The sequence below is a fragment of the Alosa alosa genome, chromosome 19 (genome assembly GCF_017589495.1).
Source record: "Alosa alosa isolate M-15738 ecotype Scorff River chromosome 19, AALO_Geno_1.1, whole genome shotgun sequence".
Taxonomy (NCBI): Eukaryota; Metazoa; Chordata; class Actinopteri; order Clupeiformes; family Clupeidae; genus Alosa; species Alosa alosa.
Window position 1 is genome coordinate 17618383 of NC_063207.1, and position 21228 is coordinate 17639610.

Below are 21228 nucleotides of genomic sequence, written 5' to 3' on the forward strand. Positions count from 1 at the left end.
TGAGCAAAACAAAACATCAGAGTTAGAAAATATTGCCACTACTCAAAGTTGTGTCTCAGGTTTTTCTTTTCTTTTTTTTTTTTGAAAGTCAAGGTGCTTGTTTTGCCTCCAACTGATGATGAGGAGAGGTGATAGGGAGGCAGATAGGGAGGCTCCGTGTCAGAACGGAACCCACTCGCCTCCGGCTCCAGACGACAACGATCCTGAACACCTGCACACCATGCCTCCTTTGCTCCCTCCTTCTCCTTCTCTCTCTCTCTCTCTCTCTCTCTCTCTCTCTACACACAGAGACTCAGGCAGAGTGTCGTGTCTCAGCACCTCCCGGGCGTCACCCACCACTGCGCTCATCGTACCACCAGGCAGGAGACGCAGAGCTTGGAGGGCCCGATGCAGTCATCGTGGCAGAAGGCTCCGCAGCCCTTGCACATGATCATGGCCTTGAGGCGGCAGTAGCACTTGGACTGCACCTCCTCCATGGCGCTGCCCTCCATGAACACCTGCTCGGGGGAGTCCTCGCCCGGGTTGCTGCCCGGGTGACCGGCGGGGATGGTCGTCACAGTGACGGAGAAGGACATCACGCTGCCGCTGCCGGCGTCGGCCTCGGATGACGTCTGAGCGGAGGCGGGGGAGTCGGCGGAGACAGCAGCGCCGGAGCCGGTCGAGGTGTGGTTGAGCGCGGGGGGGACGGACATGCTGATGGTGCCCCCGTAGGAGCAGGGGCCCAGTGACGGGCTCTCAGAGTGGCCGCTGCTGCTGGTGGTGGCGTGTGAGCCGCTGTGTGCGTTGCTGGTATTGCCGCTCATTTGCTTCGTCCACGAGCACCTCTGTGGGCTCCCGGGCTCCTCGATCTTCACCCCCTTCTCCTCCTCTTCCTCCCCCAGGCCCGCCCTCCTCTCCTCGGCCTCCTCCTCCTTCACATGCCCCCCCTCCCCCGCCTCGAGGCTCTCTGTCTTTAGGCTGGCCTGCGGGACGGACAGGAGGGCGCGCTTGCTGGCGTCGGAGCGGCCGTAGGTGGACACGTTGAGCAGGTAGTGGCCCGACATGGCTGGCCGGGAGCGGCGCTTTCGGCTCAGCAGCCCCGCGGGGCAGAAGGGCCGGTCAGCGCAGCTCTGGAGAGGCAGCGACTGTGGAGGGATGCCCAGCGCTCGAGTGTCATGCTGGGGGACCGCAGGGCTGTACGCCTGGCCCCGCATGAACACCTGAAGGATCTGCTCCTGGGTCTCCTTGTCCAGCATCTCGCGCTGCTGGTGAGAGGAGGCCTGCTCTCCTCTGAAACCAGGCCTGGCGGGGCCAGAGGTGCCCGGGGGACTGTGCGTCGCCAGCTGACCTGGGACCTGCTGACGAAGCCTGCTCTGCTCGTCATGCGCGGTGCTGGAGGCGGGCGGATGATGGTGGTGGTGATGGTGGTGGTGGTGGTGGTGGTGGGGGGGTGCTCGCCGCGGGCCAGGGGCTTGGGCAGGATCTTCTCCAGGGGGATCTCTTTGCCCTGCAGCAGCTGCGTGACCAGCGGGTTGTTGGCTGGGATGGACGAGCTGGACTTGAGAGAGGCGGCGAACGAAAGCGCCGCCGCCACAGCCGCCGTGTTTCCCCCGGGGCCGGACACCGGAGGTCTCTGGAGGTGCGCGAGCGAGGGCTTGAAAAGGGCATGCGAGTGGGACTGGTTGCTGTGCGACCCCGACGCAGCTCTGATGTCCGTAGCTGCGGTGGCGCTGGGGGGCGTGTGAGAGAGACGACCAGCGTGGGCTGGTGACGCGGGACTGAGTTTGACCGGGGATGGCGTCTCGCTGCCACTGGACAGCGACGTGGGGGTTGAGGGGGCACTGCCCCCACCAGATCCAGGCCCTGCCCCATGCGGGGAAGTGCCTGCTGCGGCAGCGGCTGCCCTCTGGGCACGCGCCTGCTGGGCTTTGGCCTTGATGTCGGCCAGCGTGCGGGCGCCGGTGCGGCCCGAGCGAGGGGGGGCCACCACCAGAGGGGCTCTGGGCGACACCGGACTGGGGGGAGGAGCAGCAGCTGCCAGGATACGAGATACAGGGATCTGAAAGGAGCAAGGATGCTCACATTAGATAAATCACATTATATCACAAAAATAATAGATTATATTATGTAGTTATATGACACACACCATCAGACAGAAATGGAAAAAAATAAGATAATTTAAGTTATATATTTTGAAAATATTGTATCAACAAAAATGAGCAATCCAGACAAATCAACACACTGTCACACAAAGAATGCCACACAGATACATAACAAATGTGGATGGGCCACCAAGCCCAAACGTACAATGAGTGGAGGTACCCTCTGCTCTTTAGTGGGAGTGACAGCAGGCGCTGATGCTGCAGGTGATGGCAGTGATGAAGAGGTTGTGGTGGTGGGGGGTGAGGAGGAGGATGAGGCTGCTGTGACGGCTGACGCTCCTGCTGGTTGAGTCGGGCACAACTTCTTCTCAGGGCTCGCTTCTGCCTCCTGCTGGCTGGAGGACTTCCTCTTCAGCGGCTCGTGGGGTGCGGAGGGAGCAGGAGAGGTCACATGGCTCTCTGCTGCTGCTGCTGCTGATGTGGTTCCTGGACTGTCCTTGCGAGCAGCCTGGGTCTTCTCATCTCTATGTGGAGTGCCGGAGGCCAGTGGTGCAGGTGAGGCAGCAGCAGTCGGAGCAGCAGTAGAAGGAGGAGGAGGAGGAGGAGGAGGAGGATGAGGATGAGGGGGACTGATGGCTGGGGAGGGAGCCGGGACAGGGGCTGTTGTAGGGGATGGAGCTGGGGATGCAGCTGGAGTGGGTCTTTCCTGAGCTGGAGTAGGGGCTGGAACAGGGGCTGGGGTAGGGGCTGGGGCTGTAGGGGCTGGGGCTGTAGGGGCTGGGGCTGTAGGGGCTAGGGCTGTAGGGGCTGGGGCTGTAGGGGCTGGGGCTGTAGGGGCTGGGGCTGTAGGGGCTGGGGCTGGGGCTGTAGGGGCTGGGGCTGTTTCTGGGGTGGGGGCCTCCCGTGTTGCTGCTGCTGCAAGACTGGCCTCTGCCTTGAGGGACATCGACCGCGTGAGTGTGGGGGTATAGGAGCCCACTGGGGTGGCCTGTGACCTTCTCTGCGGCAGCTCAGAAGACCGGACACTGCTGGACGCCGCCTGGCTGACCGGTTTCTCTGGCGCAGGTTTGGATTCCGATTCTGTGGGAGATGGCTGGAAGCCTTGGCTCTGTTCCTGAATGTCCACGGTGGCCTGTCCGGCTGATTTTTTACAGGGAAGCTCGGCCGGCTCCTGAACAGGAGCTTCTTTCCCCTCAGCATCGAGGAGCTCTCTGGACTCTTCTAACGTCAAACCAGAGCTGTGCAGGGGACGCAAGAGAGAAATACAGGAGTTGACAAACAGCACAAACTACAAGGACACAAAAAGGTACAAAAAAAATGACTGGAGGTCACAGTCTTATTATCTAGGGTCTATTAGGGTCTATTATCTAGGGCCTTTCTGTCTCACTAGATTCATGCTTGACATTCATGCCACATGGGACAGTACACAAGCATGACACCTCTCAATGCCTCTGCTGCTAACACGTCTCCCAACAGTTCATCTGACCACAGCAAAACAGGTGATGGCAGTGACTCATGTGCCAAGAATGTGCAACATGGGTTGTGGGGGAACTACCTCTGGCATGACTTACTGCTCGCCGTAGTAACTCTCAAAGAAGCGCTCCTTCCACAGCTCCACCTTCTTCTCCTTCTCAAACTCCTGCCTCATCCGCAGTCTCAGCTCAGGCGTGAACTCACCTGCAAAACACACCGGCGTGTCAGAGGGAGTGCCAGGACACCAGGACTCCTGGGAGGCTTTAGCTATACTACACACAACTGGCCTTCACTAGAATCAACTGCACATGGCAACATTTCATCAAACAATAAGTAAATAAAAGAAAAATACTTTTTTTTCTTCAGAAACTCCAGTGGGGGGAACCCTAGATGTAAACCCTGATGGAGAGCCACTTTTCATGTCTCATGTCAAAGTGGTGTACTGAGCAGACTTTTTTTCTCTGAACTTCAGAGGGACACTGACTTTTTTAAAGTAGACAAAGAGTCAAACCTTCAGAGAGCCGATCCTTCCAGGACTGGGCTGCCGAGGTGAAGAACTCGTTGTTTAAGGCAGAGCTGGTTACCTTCAGGACAGGGCCGTCCATGCAAGCCTGTGAAGAACGGGCAATATGGCATCCATCATCGTGGTCATCAACATCAATATCATCGTGAAAATCAACATTACCAGCACTGTCATTATTATTATTACAAATATGACAACCACCTAATCAACTCATGTCATAATCATCACCATCAACCTCATTTCCACCATCATCACCATTATCACAATGACTACTGCCATGATCATCACCTAATTTGGCACAGTGCTATTGTGGGTTATTGTAAGGACCTTCCTCTTCCTAGCGCTCCCCTAACACCAAACCGCGTTGTCTTTAACGGGAGAGCGGGGCCAGTGCCTCGCACTAATCTCTTAATTACGTCTCTCTCTCATCTTCACAACAGATGGTGCCCTGGCATGTGTCCTTTCATGGGCGTAGCGGCAGTCAATGCCAGCATGCATGCCCGCACACTGATAATAATACATGCACACTGATGACAACACATATGTACATACTTGTAACAGTACATATACAGAAACACACACACACACACACACACACACACACACACACACACACACACACACACACACACACACACACACGCAAAGTAAAACACTCAGATCCGTGGGCTGACATGGCCGGTGAGGGTGCCCACCTGCTGGTCCACCTCGGGCAGCAGCTTGAGCAGCTTCAGCTGGCACTCGTGCGGCAGGGCGGAGAAGTTGTGCTTGTTAAAGAGGGCACGCAGGTTGGTGTTGACCAGGATGGAGTCGGGCGTCTCCACGTCGATCTCGCACCGGCTACGTTTCAGTTGCCCTAAGGACACAAGATACAAGATCGCATGGTCAGAAGCAGTGCCTCAGACAGAAGCATATGATTCCTGGTTCCTCATCTGAAACATTTTATTCCCAATAGTTATATGTGTATATAATATAAATGCAGATGACAAAAATGTCAAGCAGACAAAATTAATCCAATGCAGAAGAATACTGAGGGGGCAGTATCCTATCCTAAAGTCTTTAAACATTTTTGTAAGTAGAAGCTTTACAGATTTGTAGACAATAAAGACTATTTTGCACCTTTATTATCAAGTACTGACAAAACAGGCACACAGCAGCCCAAAGACATGCACATTTATATCACCCAAATGCCTCTACTTTTGTGTGAAATTAGTAGTGTGACTTCAAAATGAATTCAATACATTCATATTTTACATTAATTCAACTTTAATAGAAAAGTGACAGTATGGTTAGTGGTTATCTACACTGCACATTATGAATGTACCCAAATTTCTCCATTTGGGCATGGCTTATTATATTTCACATCGGGTCATCCTGAATAGAAGTGTGACTGTAATAAGTTTATAATAATAATAATAATAATAATAATAATAATAATAATAATATTAATAATAATAAGTTTATTTAATATAGTGCCTTTCTCAAACCCAAGGTCGCTTTACATAGTAGGAAGGCAAGGAAACACAATAACAAACAAACAAAACAGTACAACAAAGACAAGTTATCTGTATGGAGCTATGTGTTGGGTGTGGAGGAGAAGTGATCATTAAACAGAAAGGTCTTGAGATGTGCTTTGAAGAAAGGAAGAGACTGTAAGGTGTGTGGTTATCTAGACTGCGCGTTCAGTGAGCCCACTCACGTGCACTGAGGCGGCTGGAGCGCTGGGAGAGCTTCCTGCTGGCGGGGGGGCAGTCGGCCTTGGCTGAGGACGAGGAGGACGAGGAGGAGCTGGAGTTCTGGGGACTGGCGGGTGGCCGCTCCACCTGTTTTAGCTCCCACGCTGCAGGGACACGCAGCAGGCACACACAGCACATGAGGGACGGCACTAGGGAGGGCATGACTAACTAACACTACTCCAACGAAGAGGAATGGCTGGCTGGAATGAAATGGTCTTGATGCTGTGTGGCTATAATGTGTTTGTGAGAGATTTGTCTTTTCTTGTTTATAGCATGTCTTTCGCAGGTGAGTTAAAGGGGAGCGTTTCTGAATGGTGGGCAGGTTGACATGTTAGTGTGAATCACTGTGTGTATGTGAGAGAATATATGTGTATTTATGCACAATCGTGTGTGTGTGTGTTTCTGTATGTGTGTGTGTGTGTGTGTGTGTGTGTGTATGTATGTGTGTATGTGTGTGCGTGTGTGTGTGTGTGTGGGTTTCTGTATGTGTGTGTGTGTGTGTGTGTGTGTGTGTGTGTGTGTATATGTGTGTGTGTGTGTCGTGTGTGTGTGTGTGTGTGTGTGTGCGTGTGTGTGTGTGTGTGTGTGTGTGTGTGTGTATATGTGTGTGTGTGTGTGATCGCTTGTGTGTGTGTGTGTGTGTGTGCTTGAGGTGCTTGTGCAAGAGATCTTCTGTACCTGTCTTGCCGGAGACGGATGAGCGTAAGCGTGGATAGGCTGTGATGGCAGAATGGGCTGCAGAGATGGATTGTGGGAAATCTGCGCTACCTGGCTTGGCGTCCACGCTGTCGGCCAGCCCCTTCACACTCTTCAGCAGCAGTCGCGGGCTCGAACCTGACGCCATCACACACTGCCTCCGTTGGTTCCTCTGCTGCTGTTGCTTCAGTGCCTGAACACACACACACACACACACACACACACACACACACAAATCAATATACAATACTAACACACACATTGATGAATATGCGAATATGCCAACATGCCACGTATAATAATATACCGCTCAAGACACCCACATATGCACACGTCCATGAACAAAAATATCCATGTCTTCACACATTTGCACACACAGAAATTAATATAACTCCCCATCAACCCACTCCCACTTCAAACACACACACACACACACACACACACACACACACACACACACACACAGACACACAAGCACAGACACACACCAGAGCTCGTCTTTAAAATCAAGCACTTCATATAACCACATGCAGCAGTGTGATGTGATGAGTTCATCCTTTTGTCCAGTGATGGGGTGTGTGAGTGTGGAGGGGCAGGGTGACGGGGCCTAACCTGCTTGAGGGCCTTCTTGCTGTGCTTCTGGGAGGGCGAGATGAGCTTGCTGGAGGGAACCGAGGGGGAGGAGCAGCGCGACTGCGGGGAGGACGGCTGCGACTTCAGCTTCGCCGGAACTGCAGGAAACACACAGTGCGAGGGGCGCGCGCACACACACACACACACACACACACACACACACACACACACATACACACACACACACTTTAAAAACAAAACACATACACACACAAGTCGTTCATGCACTGGCACACTAATATACACACAGACACAAGCTCAAAACACACACGGATAAACAAACTATTTTAACCATTTTCAGGGAGCCCTAACCATATGTCTACACACATTAACGCACACCTCATGCACACAAACCAAATGACTACAATTCAGCGTAGCTGAGTTACCCATAGAGAGCTGTATAGTGTCTCTGGAGCTGAAGACATGAGTGTAGTGTACTCCTATAAACAGACATGTGTGAGGATGACTGAGTTGATGGTTAGCCATATGCTGACTAATGTGGTATTAACTGTGATGCACGTGATCACAGTGTGAGCTGGCACAGAAGTGAAATGAACAAGTCCACAATACAGTGAACGGGCTACAAACAAACAATGCATAATTTCTTACCAGAAGATAAATAGATATCAGTTGTTCTTAATCTGATATTTTTTTTAAAAATAACTTTTTCCTGCAGTAAAACTTTTACTCAACTGTTTAAAACTCACACGAGGACAACAAACCTCTCTGCTTATACTAAATGTTCTGCTTTCTGTCATATAATAATCAACAAAATACTTTTGTATTATTTCACCAAAGTAAAAACAAGACATTAATACTGAAAACTTACAGGAAGACATAACTGATCTCTGCCTCAGATGACTAGTTAGTTCCTGATCTGTGCAAGGCTTCTGCCTCTTTTTGCGATCCATTAAACAGAGCAGATCTCCCTGGGACCCTTCAGAACATGGTCTTGCACCTCTAACTGGAGCACACTTCTATATGTGTCTCTCTCTCTCTCTCTTTAGTCCGTTTTAATCGTTTAGATCCTGCAAAATGAAACGTTCAAGTCGCCCCTGAACCCGAGCTTCTCAATGCTGCTGTGTTGCAGATGAGGAAGTGGCTCCAGCGTTCAACTGAAAATATAAAGTGTTTCCTGTTTGCATGATCAGAGGTGACGAATTGACAGCAGTGAAGAGGGAGGAAGTAAGTCTCTGCTGCAGCTCCCAGCTGACATGGGCCCTGCACTGGAGACATGGGCACAGACATACACTGGGGTGGGCTCAGACGTACACTGGGGTGGGCACACAGACGTACACTGTGGTGGGCACAGACACACACTGGGGTGGGCACACAGACACACACTGGGGTGGGCACAGACGTACACTGGGGTGGGCACAGACGTACACTGGGGTGGGCACACAGACGTACACTGGGGTGGGCACAGACGTACACTGGTGTGGGCACAGACACACACTGGGGTGGGCACAGACGTACACTGTGGTGGGCACAGACACACACTGGGGTGGGCACACAGACGTACACTGTGGTGGGCACAGACACACACTGGGGTGGGCACAGACACACACTGGGGTGGGGTAGCATGGGAGAGAGGTGGCGCAACGCTGACGTGGGCTGGTCTATTTCACAAGGACCGTTAGAAATGGACATAAGCATGGAGAATGTAAACAAAGTCCTTTAAGGCAAGTCTGGCCACATAGGATGCTCCTATAGACATTAAAAGTACATCACTTGAATCCATCTTTAAATCTGAATTGATCTGGTAAATATATTGTCCAAAATCACTAAAATAAGGATTAAAAATCAGTTATTCTTTGCATTTAGTTGCTCCCTACACATTACACCAACTTTTGCCATATGGGCATGGCTATTGCCATAGAGACGGGAAAATAAACAAATGGCAAAACATCCATCATGCCGTTTCCAACCATGTGTATTTACTTTACAGGAGAGGACTTCCAGTTCAAAACTCTACCATGTTTAGTGTTAGAGTCTTCTTAGCTCCCTAGCCCTATTCATTTTCCAATTAGTGATTTGTCTCCTTCTCTATCAAGTCTCTAAACCCTGAAGATATGGGTGGGGTTCTTTGTAGGTGAAATAAAACAGAGGAGCCTCAACACAGATGACCAGAGGACAGGACTCCTCTGGTCATCTGTGCAGCAGAACAAGTTTATCACACTTGATTAGACCAAAACTCCTATCCAGACAAGCAATCATACAAATTGTATAAATCTAGTGGCAGATAAATACAATGGTTTTCATGGTACGATGTGCCCACCAGAAAACAAAAACACACACAAAAAAAATCTTTGTACGCTTATCAACACTCCCTGATTTGAAAAGTAGGTCTTACACTGTCACTGTCAGTCAAACACTCCCACGCATGCTTGTGTGTATGTGTGTGTGTATGTGTGTTTTTGTATCTTTGTGTGTGTGTGTGTGTGTGTGTGTGTGTGTGTGTGTGTGTGTGTGTGCGTGTGCATTACCCCTCCTCCGCCATCTGCCCCTCCTGCCCTCCTTGCTGTTGTTGCTGCTGCTGTTCTCAGTGCTGCGGCTGTCAGACAGATTATCACTGCTGTCCTCTGAGCCCTCCTCCGACAGCTCCTTCACCACGTCCGCTATGTCTTTCTGCTCAACACACACACACACACACACACACAGGGTCACTTAACTCAAACTGCACACACATGTTAACATGGGTCATAAACATCACATAGATATACAGTACATACATACATACATACATATATATAAATGACTACATAAAATACATGGGCATCCTTCATGCCAAGTTAGCCACCAGTATTGGTGTTGTTACTCTTGAAGCAGCAGCCTGATGACTCACCTTGAGCGTATAGACTCCCATCCTGCCTGGCACCTTGTAGAAGATGCCCTCCTCCCCGCGAGAGTTAGTGTGCAGCATGGCATTCAGACAGGCCAGGGGTGACGTCCCACTGTGAGGGCAGAGGACACCGAATTACTCACACAGCCACCACTAGTGCACACTTCCCATTGTCACACACCCACCCACACAACACAAACAACATTGCGCACACACACACAATGCAGAACTGACTCCATTGTCCATTACTGATCACACATGATCACATCATCACACATCAACACTTCAAACACTACACACTCACATGCACAGACACAAACATTAACAGCCCCATCCCCCCCCAACACACACACACACACACACACACATACATCCTCTCTCGTAAACAAAAACGGATACACACAAACACAATCCTCACACACATACAGCACCAGCCAAACAAAAACACACACTCTATTAGTCCAAGGCAACTGAGGCTCTCGGCAACATGCATGTGCAACCCTCAACATGGAGGGAGGTTGATATCTACAGGACAGGGTCTTATTTTAATTATTTACTCCTGTATCTCAATAGAGTAGACTGGTACAAGTGGCTTGTCATTTAGACATCCAGATGCTCTGGTCTTTAGAATGTTAGCCGTGACTAAATGACCCCTCAGTTTAGCGTGCTGTTCACTGTGCTTTACTGCAACACTATAACAACACACACACACACATACACCAAAACACACACAAACACACACACACACACACACACACACGTCATTCCACACAAAACCACCTAGAACTGCACAGGTTGTCATGGATTTTTGTGAAGAAAAGTAGTTAAATCGTCTAAATTCGTTTTTCTATCAATAAAACAAATCTTTTATTTGTCCACCTAATGGTTTTTGGGATAAAATGTTTAAAGGTGGTGGCGCTCAAGGGCAAATGCGGAATAGTTTTTGCACTTTGTAACATAATGTGAATTCTGACAAGCAAAAAATGACCCCAATTCTGGCTTGGAGTTATCAACTTTAAACATTTTCAGAAAAAAAAAAATGATTGGGTGGATATTCTTAATATTGTGTTAATTGTGTTAAGTGCTCCAAATGTAAAGCACTTTGAGCTGTATTCTGTGTATGAAAGGTGCTATACAAATTAAGCTTATTATTATTATTATTATTATTATTTTTGGCGGTCCTACATTAATAAAACAGACAAATGTGACATATTTTGTCCATGAAAAGTCCATGGCATGAACTGTAAGGCTCTAGGTCGTTAGCCGTAGAATGACCCACAGATCAGGCAACCAGGAGTAGGGACAAGCAGGAAAGGTGAGAGAATTATTATGGAGTTATCACACAGGGACCACACATACAGAGAGTCTAGTGGATTCAGCTGAATCTCAGGGTAGATGTAATATTATGCTCAACTAATAAGTAGCTCCATACAGCTGCAGCCAGTAGGGGGCGCTAGTCCTAACTGCACTAGCGTAAGTGCCCTCAGCATGCTGTCTGATTTGGAGTCAGGCGGTTAAGGGCATGCACAAGGGACACTGGAGAAGTGTTAGTCCAGGGGTGGGTTTGGAGAGAGAGAGAGAGAGAGAGAGAGAGGGAGGGGGGTGGAGCAGACTAGTGTTCAGTCTTACCTTCTGGAAAACAACGGAGACAATGAACCCACGCAAAACAAAAGATAAACAAAACAAAACAAAAAACAAAAACAGAGATGTGATAATTAGAGCTGGATGAGGGTGACCCATCTACTTCCTGTCTAGGGAATTAAGATCAAACTCAAAGAAAAGGAAGGAAAAACAAAGTATGTGATGCACAAGGGGCATGCATCTAAAGATCACAGCGGCCTCATAATAACCACAAAGGTACTGATGAGGGAAACTCTGAGATGGAGTTCAGGAGGAGTTGGGGCAGCGCAACTGCGTCTCACCTGATCTCCTTCAGACGCTCCTTCTGGATGACCTGGAGGATCTCCTTGTGGCTCATGGGAGTGTTGGGGTACTTTTCCAACACCTGGAGAGGGAAACAAAAGATTATAGAAAACCCCTGACAGTCTGAAAACACTGAGACTGACTGCATCCACTCACACTAGCTGACACAATAAAGAGTTAGGCTACTGGGGGACTTTAAGGGCCAAGACATCTGGTCACTTCTTACTGATTAGGGCTGGGAATCATAGAGTAACTCAAAAATAGATACCGTCAGAATACTTTGCTCACAGTAACATTTAAATCACAATACAGCGATTCTGCAATATTCAATAGACCCTACATCATAAAAGGTTAATCGATGACACATCAAGATATCTGTAAATGAAGAAATAAAGGGCAAAAGGCTGGAATTATGTACATAACTGAATTTAAAACTGTACAAAGTGCATAAACTTTTAACTTAGTGCCTTTTAAAAATATAAAAAATAATGTGACAGTGTGTAGGATTAGTTAAAATATCAATAGTTTCCACCAGCTTATCGATAATTTATTGCTAAATGAAGTTAAACAACATATTTCCAAACCATATCCCTGAGAGAAGTTCTGAGCATTATGGCTTTGGCATCCTATGAGTGACCCAAACAGCGTGCTACATGTTCGCCTGGATTTTCCTATTGAAATCATCACATCTTCCCATTACAACAGCCAACTCAGTTCTGGCTATTCGCTTTATTGAAGCTTACTTGAGTGTGTGTGCATGTTTGCATGAGTGTGTGTGTGCATGTGTGTGTGGGTATGTGTAACTGTTCAACTATTGTGTCTGTATGTTACACCAGACAGCAGAATCGACTGGCTGCGGTAAGATAGGCTGCTGGCAGTAATTTTGTGCTTGGATTAAGTCACCTAATGAATCATCTGTCATCAATCTTGCCAGCTCAGCTGTGTAGTGTGTGTGTGTGTGTGTGTGTGTGTGTGTGTGTGTGTGTGCTGTGACATCACCTACTTAAGTAGGACTCATTTCCTTTGAGGTACACAGTGTGTGTGTGGTGTGTGTGTGGAGAAACTGTGATACAACTGCAAAACGTCTTGATAAGTAAGCTCATTTATTGAAAACAACTTTCAGATAACATGCTCAATCAAATAAACAAACCAATGTCCAAAAAACGTAATCAAAATATTCGGCTTATCTTTGACATCTAAGAGCAACAGGTTGGCATTGTCCCACAATATTTTTTAGATTAGGCAATGTTTACCTTAAAATTAAACAGAAACCATCAAGGCTCTTGCAGAAAATCGTAGCCCTACCTGTCCTTACAACAATACCGCATTTCAACCAGCTTTCAAGGCTGTGATAACAACTTAACTTTCGAAGGTATGAAATAGACAGTTATTTTAAGAAAGACAGTAATTCCAGGTAAGTGAAACCTAGGCCTTAATGTTGAAGACTAGCACGAATATTTACAAAGATGAATACTGCACTAACAATCACTATCAATAAGTCACTTTGAAACCATGTGTCTGCCTGCCCTCCACCCCTCTTTCCAGAGACGGCATGACGATGTGACATATAAATAATATTTCACAACATTATTGTGTCGCAAGACAACATGCACGTGGTAAAACAACATAAGTGTTGTTAGCAATAAAAACGTGTGGAAAGCTCAGGTAACATAATATTACTTTTGATTTACCTTTTATTTACGACATGATTATAAGCAAAGTGCCCTGCTTTCTGCCAGACGTGTCATTATTTTTACCCACATGTTGTCATTGTATGTACAGCACGATTAAATGAGCGTGGTTGTGTTTCTACACAAACTAGCACAGACAGCAATGTTATCATCGAGTTGGCTGGCTGGAGCCGTTTTGACAGCTAGCTCGTTAGCAGCTTAGCATTTTACGTTAATGATAACTACCTAGCCATAACAGTAATACGGTCTGTACACCATTAATTCCGACAACAGAGTATCACTGGTTCCCAGTATAGCATTGCCAAGTAACAAACAGACGTGTAACTTGTGTGAAATTTGGTCTGCCAAATGGTTTCGCATCTCATATTAGCTAAACCAGCTAGCCAAGCTTAGTTAGCTATCTCAGCTAGCCTGCTTACTTGTTCGTTGAGGACGTCATGCGCTTAGCTATGCTAACTAATACCTGCTAGGCTAGCTAATACGTCTGGTGCTGTCGTTAGCAAACGGGGGGAGACAGTTTGTATGGAAAAGTTCATGGCCATAACTGATAAAGCTAGTAAAATAAACAGGCTCCGTCGAATAAGTGTCACCACCATATCACGGAACCTATTTCCAACCAACTTCAATGGTTCCGACAACAAACAGGCCTTGCGTTTCATGCGCAATAGACCATCTACACTAGCGGGTCATGAACTCATAAACACCGTTGTACAAGTGGGAGCGCAGGAGGACAACAATCAAAACAAACGCGTCGTATCGTTGTAGTTTTACCGTTTTAGCTGCTTCTGCCCATGTCCGCCCCTTCTTCTTCCTCTGTTTCTCCCTCATGTTTTCGGTCGGTGCGGAGTGTCGACCGATTATAAGTGTGTCTTGCTGTTTGAGTGGAAATGTTGCTTTAGTTACCGTGCAAGAGCCACCATTTCTGCCATATTGGGTTTTTACTGTACAACGCTAGTCATGTGACTGACCCCTAAGGAAACGTCATCTTACTGTATAACAACAGTGATCCTAGGTGGGTATGTTTTGTCCTCTTGTGGGCCAGTTGACATCAAATGAGATGTCCTCATCACGGCGAAATAAAGAATAGTTAGTAGGCTAAAGAGCAGCAGTACTGTTGAGATATTTTTTTTTCAACTCCAGTATTGATTTTGATAAGAGCAATGTGTAACAATAAATAGCAAAGCAGACTTTTTTCTGGAAAAAGCTGTACAGACAGACAAGAACACTGTAGGCCATACTTAATTGCAGTTAAATGCCATACGGATGTGAATCAGTTATCACTCTTAATATATATTTTTAAACACACTCTGCTATAATGAAATGAGAACATGAGATGCAGGAAAATGAAGATGGTTCTGTCACAGACCATCACTCATGCTGGTTTCCAATCTGTTGCTGGACTTCACATTCTGGCTTGTCTTTCTTTCCTGCTGTAGAGGTCAGTACTGATTTTGTTTTTCAAGTACTGCTCGACAGCTGACACAAAGCAGTGACATGCAAATTGACATTTGGCACATATTTCTATAAACCATTAACAGAGACCAGTTTGGACATTATTTTCTATTTCTTTCTAGTTAACATGGTAACGTAGATACACAATGCATCCCCAATTCACAGGAAAGAAGAAAACCATTTAAATGCTTTGGCCCACATAAACACACATCAGGCCACAATAAAGCTGTTTACCAAAGCTCTCACCCACTGAGTTATAATTCGACATTGCACCGTTTACAAAGGCTGCTGATCATTTTCCATATCTAATTTTATGCATAATGGTTTAAAGCCATTCAGACACCCTTGTGCTTTTCAAGTATCGAAAGCTTCTAAAAATGTTGTTTACAAAGCTGCAGAGGCAAAAAATGCTCAGTTTTAAATAATACAAAATAATATAAATGCTTGGCTTGAAATAATAAAAAATAACACTAACAGTAAATGCAAAGCTATTTTAGCCTGTCTTGCTTCCTTTCTCCCTGGCAATGGAGAGGAAGCAGATTATGTGTTTGGAATGAAGGGATGCATACAGGCAGGGAGTCCATCCATAGATGATTCAGTTAAGTCTCTTTCTCAGCAGGAAGGGTGGACCCACAGGCACCCTGAGAACCTGAACTGCGAGGGGACCCAGGAGCCAGCCAGCAGACCGAGGAGGTCGAGGGCATGCAAGGTGCCTGATTCCTGAGGAGAGAACAGACAACCAAAAAGATGGGTGGGGGATTTTAAGATGCAGGGCCATGAGCTCCAAGCTCACCATGAGATGGTGTTTCTAAGCAGTTCCTCTACATGTTTCACTCTCACTTTTGATGGTGAAACACCTGCATGCACAGTAGTCTACATTCCTTTCACGCCGCCTGTCCTTATCCAGTCTAAGTAAATATAACATTATGGGTGAGCCCCAAATCTATTGCAATTGTCCAAACAAGACTCCTCAAGAGAATTCCTCATATCTGTTGCCTGTGAACACATCTTTAAAGATTTGAAAACATGACCTTGTGAGTAACACTATTCCCCCTCCCTTTTCTGGATAGAACCAAAACACATAAGAAGCTCCGGCGTCTCACCAGGATTGTGATTTCCTGACTCGAGTTGCAGTGCCTCTCCTTCGAAGGTGGACAAAGTCAGGCAGTTGGTCTCTGCTGATCAGATCGGTCCCGTTTAAGTTCAGGTGAAACATAGCTGGTGGAGTCATGTCCAGCTCCAGCAGCATGATGTTCTCTGCCTATAAGATCACACAATAGGCCTGTTCAATATCATTGACAGTTGCAGTAGTAATTCCTAATCCATTAACATAATTATTTACACCTGTGCTTGCCCTGCTATTTCATTTCAATATGGCTGATCTGAAAAAGGTCTTAAGCGCTCCACAAATAGGTGCCAACATTAGTACCCTGTCACTTGACATGCACATCTGACATTTTTAACTGGCAAGCATTGGATAAACAATGGATTTTATTGAGCAGCGCCAACCAACTAGAACTGAATGGTAATCTACACGGTGGCAACAGCAGAGTTTGACGCTGGTGTACGGAATTGCATTGAAAACAATGGAATCTAATGTAACCTAACGGTGAAAGCGGAATGCACCGCGGACTCATATCAGCATATATGTACAGAGCACTTTAGGCAGAATTGTGTATCTGTCAATATATGAAGGGCCAGAACGCTTGGTATTGCACCAAAGCTTTGTTGTTTTGTCACCCTTTGTCCTTAGCACTAAATGGGTAAAATGGATAAAAATGGGAATTATAACATTGTGTTAATGTAATGAGGTTCCACCAACCCTATATCTGGGAGGCGCTCCTGTGGCTGCTACAGACTGGGCGTATTGACTGATGGGCCGCTTGTACCCCACCACAGATGCTGGTCTTCGCTTAACACGACAGCGGTGGCTACAACACAACAGCAGTAAGTTGCAATTAGGAATCAGGAATCATCATGTGGAAAATATTTTTTTTTTGAACATGCTCACAAATTCTAACATGAGTAGCATATAGTCATGTAATAACTGTTTCTCATTACGTCTCTGAGGGAATAAGGGGAAGCATCTTCCACTGGTCCTCTTCACTGTCATAATGCAGTCTGTTCATCATTTTGTTCTTCTCCTCAGGAGGGATGAAATTTTCTATTATCAAATTCCTGGAACCACAAATAACAGACATTATTGGCATATAGTTCATTACCACCTTTCTTGACACAGTGATCAATGTTGGATGTTTTCCATACAGACTCAAAGTCTAATGCCAATGATGATTCAGATGGGACTTACAATTCACTTGTGTTTGTGCATGTGTGTTTAAGTGTGAGTGTGTATGTGAGTGTGTATGAGTATTATCATCATGCTAGAGGTTGTACATGTACAATTATATGTCTTCTTGTGACAAAGCTAAATTCTAGTCTTTATTTAATGCCAGAACATGATTCTAATATGTCTAAAGTGATTATTTTACTTGTGATGTTTGTAACTATGCACATACTGTATATGTGTTTGTGAATTTGTCTGTGCATTGCATTTTGAAATTATATGTGCATGCACATAGTCCCATAAAAAAGGGGGAAAAAGAAAGAGTGCATTGGATGACAAATAGTAAAAGTTAGTGCTTACTTAAACTTCATCTCCCTGATCAGTTCGTGTTGTGTTTGTTCCAGCTCCTGTCTTGTAGCCACATGCTCATCAATGATATCTCCAATTTCAGTCTTCACCAGCTGCAACCTTGTATACAACTGTATGCGAAATAACCGACAGACATAAAGCATTAGCCCAAAATGGATAGAATTCAGTTCTTTCAAGGCCTTCACTGGGCTCAAGAGGAGACTGTTATTACCTCAGAGACTGATGACAGGTAGTTTATGGAATATTTTTTAATATGGTTATGGTAACTTAGCAGGTGCTTTTGTCCAAAGCGACTTATAGAATATGACAGTTTTTTTGTTTAATTTCATAATTTCCTTCTCCACCTTTTTCAGTTTCTTGGTCTTAAGTTCAACCTCTTGCTGCAGAGTTGTGAAGGTTTCCATCAGCTCCACTGTTTCCTCATCCTGCTCAAACATCTGCTGTTGCATCTCCCTCTCCTGTCTCATCTGCCCCGATGAGGACACAAAAGAACACAGGGAGTGTGAGATGGAGGGAGGAAGGGAAGGAGGGAGGGCAAGAGTGACTCAGTCAGTCAATAAAACCTGCGTCATCGGCCATTTCAGCACCAATGTAACAAGCGTACAGCCTAGTTTCTTACCTGCTCTGTAATTTCTTGCCTTTTCAGTTCCAACATTTTCTGTTGCTCATTAGTGTGGTCCACAATATTCTTACCACCGACCAACAGCTTGCTTTCCATAGACTGGAGGAAAATAGAAAATAAGGTTGGGATAAACAGATTTCACTGATGGAGAAAAACTAACAACCAAACTTGTCGCCTCACCCACAGGATTCACGAAATGTTTGGACTACTATGAATCCACATACCCAATTCTCTCACCTTATATTTCTCTATGATGAGTTCCATGGCCTCTTGCTCTTTCTGTAGCTCCTCTACAGTCTTCTCATTCTCTTCAGGAAGCCGGAACATCTCTAAGTTCCCATTTACACTTTTCCTGTACTTGAGTTTTTCTGCTTTCCTCTCCGTCTCATCTCCATCCCTCTCCTCCTGTACGGTCTCCACCACGTCCACGTAACCCCCTTGCGGCTTTTCCACCTCCCCGCTGCTCAGGCTTCTCTTCATCCTCATGCTGTCTCTCCTCTTCCTCCTCCTCTCTTTAGCCAGCATCCCTCGCTCTTCAAGTTGTGCTTTCAGACGGGCAATCTCCTCCTGGAACTCCCTGAGCAGGGCCTCTTTGGGGTCCTCATTTATGTGCGGCTTGTTCTTGATGTTCTTGGCCCGGTTGGCGTACCGCAGGGTTGTGATGGTCTCCTCGTAGTTACAGGATGCGGGGCCAATGGTGGCCACCATTACTGTTTTGGAGTTGCCCCCGAGAGAGTCCTGCAGCAGCCGTGTGAGTTTGGAGTCTCTGTATGGGACATGGGTGCTTGTGCCATCCACCAGGGCTGATATGACATTGCCCAGAGCAGACAGGGACAGGTTGATCTTTGCAGCTTCCTTGAAGCGCTTTCCTTTGGCCCCGGTCTTACTTTGACGCTCGCTGCCTGCCAGATCCACCATGTTAAGTTTTCCTACACGGATGTGATCTTCACCATCCAAGCCTGTCTCACTGCATTCGATGGTGACAATGAAGATGGCGTGTGACCGAGAACTGCGCTCATTCATCTTAGTGAAACCTACAGACCGAGATTGATTCCCCAAGTCCATCACATGTTCAATTTCTTGTATGCTTTTGGTCACCACTGACAAGAGGTCTTTCACATACACCCCAGAATCAGGATTCTCTTTGAGTTCAAGTTTCTTGTTGTTGTCTTTGCACAACAGGTCCCGGATCTCTTCCTGATAAATTTCTATGTAGGAGACACGCACTAGATACCGTTGGTTTTGAGATCTGGATATGTGTGTGAAAATGTGATGAAATGAATTTGGAATGACTCCACGCTTTTCAGGCTCTGGCGAACCCTGCATTGTGTATGTTTTACCTGTCCCCGTCTGTCCATAGGCAAATATAGTTCCATTGAAACCAAGAAGAACCGAGTCCACAAGGGGTTTACATGTGTAGTCATACAGGTCAATTTGGGAGGAGGCCGTGTCATACACCGCATCGAATGTAAATGTTTTCATGATTGCACCGGGCTGCGCCCTCGGATTACGCACCCTAAGCTGTCCCAAATTGACATCTACCTCCACTATTTTCTCATGATTCATCGCCTCCTCTTTCTTTTGCATGGGGCGGCATCGAACTACCACCTTCACCGTTTCGCTGTTCTTAGCCATAGACATCCTCCGCAATCGAATCATAACGTTATCTGAACTCTTCCGCGACATGTCAAAATAGTATCCTATCACAATTTGCACAATAATATGATACCTCTAAGTCCGGCTTCCTCGCTGTCTTTAAGGAGATGTTAGATGCATTTCCCCCAAAATATTTTATGTTCAAGGGCGATGGTCTCCTCTGTGGCATGGTGTCTTCGCTTATATTCCAGTGTGAACTGATGAAGGATTCTTGAGCATTTTGATTCTTGATGCTAATATCTTCAGCTGCCACGGCTATAATTGATAAGGAATATGGTACAATGAAAAGGATGCTACAGGAAGGACCCAACGCTGACAGCCCAGCCCACCTCTGTACCTCCGTGGTCCCCCTTGCTCCGCAGACAATGGATAGGCTGTGAGGCGTCTCATAGCCCACGCCCTAGGAATACTGCTATAATAAATCTAATGGAACCGTCATGTGAGATTAGCCTTTTGTAGCCTAGGCTACCCTTTGCATGTATATTTTTGTCTATGAATTAGGCTCGCTATATGTAGACAAATAAGGGCATCCATGCGGATAGAGCAATATTGCAACTAATAGCTATATAAGCTATTAGTGCTAATAAGCGTGCTACTTTGGTATAATTTGTTCAACACCTTGATAGCAAGATATTTCAGATTTCCATTGCATTTATAATTCCGTTTAGGCTACAGCCATACTACTTAATTGGCTAAACTAGTTCAACACACTGCATGCAATGCTATTGGGTGTGTCATGGACGTGATGGTTTAGGTCCAATTGGCCTAGTAATAGGCTGGGTCTGTTGCTATTGCATACAAGTAATGGGACTGGCATTTGATAATCTGAATTTAGTCAGGCCATATGGAGTAAAGTTTATCGTTCTTTCACCTCAGCAGCACATTTGCTAGTTCAGTGTTTCATCCACTTGAGCTCATATCAAATAGGCCTATGTTATACCCACACAAAGAAAGCTGTGAGTAGGAATGCTTGTTCTCAGACCAGAAAATAAATCAAAAGGCTGTGTAATTTATTTTGAATTTATTTTGAATTTTATTTATTTAGACTTTCGACTTGCCAAATATCTATAGCAGTCCACCTCTTTGTTGTTGACTAATCACTCGTGATGAGTTTCTGAATTTTAGCCTAGGCCTACTGTCAATTTTGGACCAAAAATGTTAATTAGGCCAAAGACTAATAAAGAGGCAACATATTTTGAAACGTTTTGCTTAAACAAGACACTATTTACAAACTTCTTTTCGATTTT

At 46.3% G+C, this 21228-nt stretch overlaps 2 protein-coding genes and 1 long non-coding RNA gene across 3 annotated transcripts in view; 1 reads left to right on the top strand and 2 right to left on the bottom strand.

Annotated features, from left to right (window-relative positions):
• The window catches only part of LOC125284415 (putative Polycomb group protein ASXL2), a 15233-nt gene extending 238 nt beyond the window's left edge, over window positions 1-14995 (bottom strand). The window contains 14 exon segments of the mRNA XM_048228352.1: window positions 1-1241; window positions 1244-2038; window positions 2287-3319; window positions 3653-3758; window positions 4066-4165; window positions 4773-4933; window positions 5777-5917; window positions 6492-6702; window positions 7122-7240; window positions 9629-9770; window positions 9988-10096; window positions 11614-11616; window positions 11907-11989; window positions 14370-14995. The exon segment at window positions 1-1241 is cut by the window's left edge and continues 238 nt beyond it. Coding sequence (XP_048084309.1) covers window positions 345-1241; window positions 1244-2038; window positions 2287-3319; window positions 3653-3758; window positions 4066-4165; window positions 4773-4933; window positions 5777-5917; window positions 6492-6702; window positions 7122-7240; window positions 9629-9770; window positions 9988-10096; window positions 11614-11616; window positions 11907-11989; window positions 14370-14426 — 3957 coding nt within the window. The 5' untranslated portion in view covers window positions 14427-14995 and the 3' untranslated portion in view covers window positions 1-344.
• A 148-nt stretch (window positions 14996-15143) lies between these two features.
• On the bottom strand, window positions 15144-21190 carry kif3cb (kinesin family member 3Cb). Its single transcript, XM_048228790.1, has 8 exons — window positions 18563-21190; window positions 18323-18424; window positions 18048-18170; window positions 17695-17813; window positions 17112-17228; window positions 16873-16981; window positions 16154-16311; window positions 15144-15770 (listed from the first exon to the last, which is right to left on the bottom strand). The coding sequence occupies exons 1-8, from the start codon at window positions 20009-20011 to the stop codon at window positions 15650-15652; spliced, it is 2298 nt and encodes a 765-aa protein (XP_048084747.1). The 5' UTR covers window positions 20012-21190; the 3' UTR covers window positions 15144-15649.
• LOC125284710 lies at window positions 15723-17681 on the top strand. Its single transcript, XR_007191910.1, has 4 exons — window positions 15723-15801; window positions 16121-16257; window positions 16950-16997; window positions 17200-17681. It is a non-coding gene; the product is annotated as an uncharacterized LOC125284710 (long non-coding RNA).
• Window positions 21191-21228: the final 38 nt, after the last annotated feature.

Bases quoted from the DNA above. Each gene is read 5' to 3' on its own strand.
- kif3cb (XM_048228790.1), bottom strand. From the start codon at position 20,011: ATGTCGCGGAAGAGTTCAGATAACGTTATGATTCGATTGCGGAGGATG. The intron at 18,425-18,562 runs GTGAGAGAATTG...ATTTTCCTCCAG, and splicing joins TCATCATAGAGAAATATAAG to TCTATGGAAAGCAAGCTGTT. The intron at 17,814-18,047 runs GTGGAGAAGGAA...TTTCGCATACAG, and splicing joins AGACCAAGAAACTGAAAAAG to TTGTATACAAGGTTGCAGCT.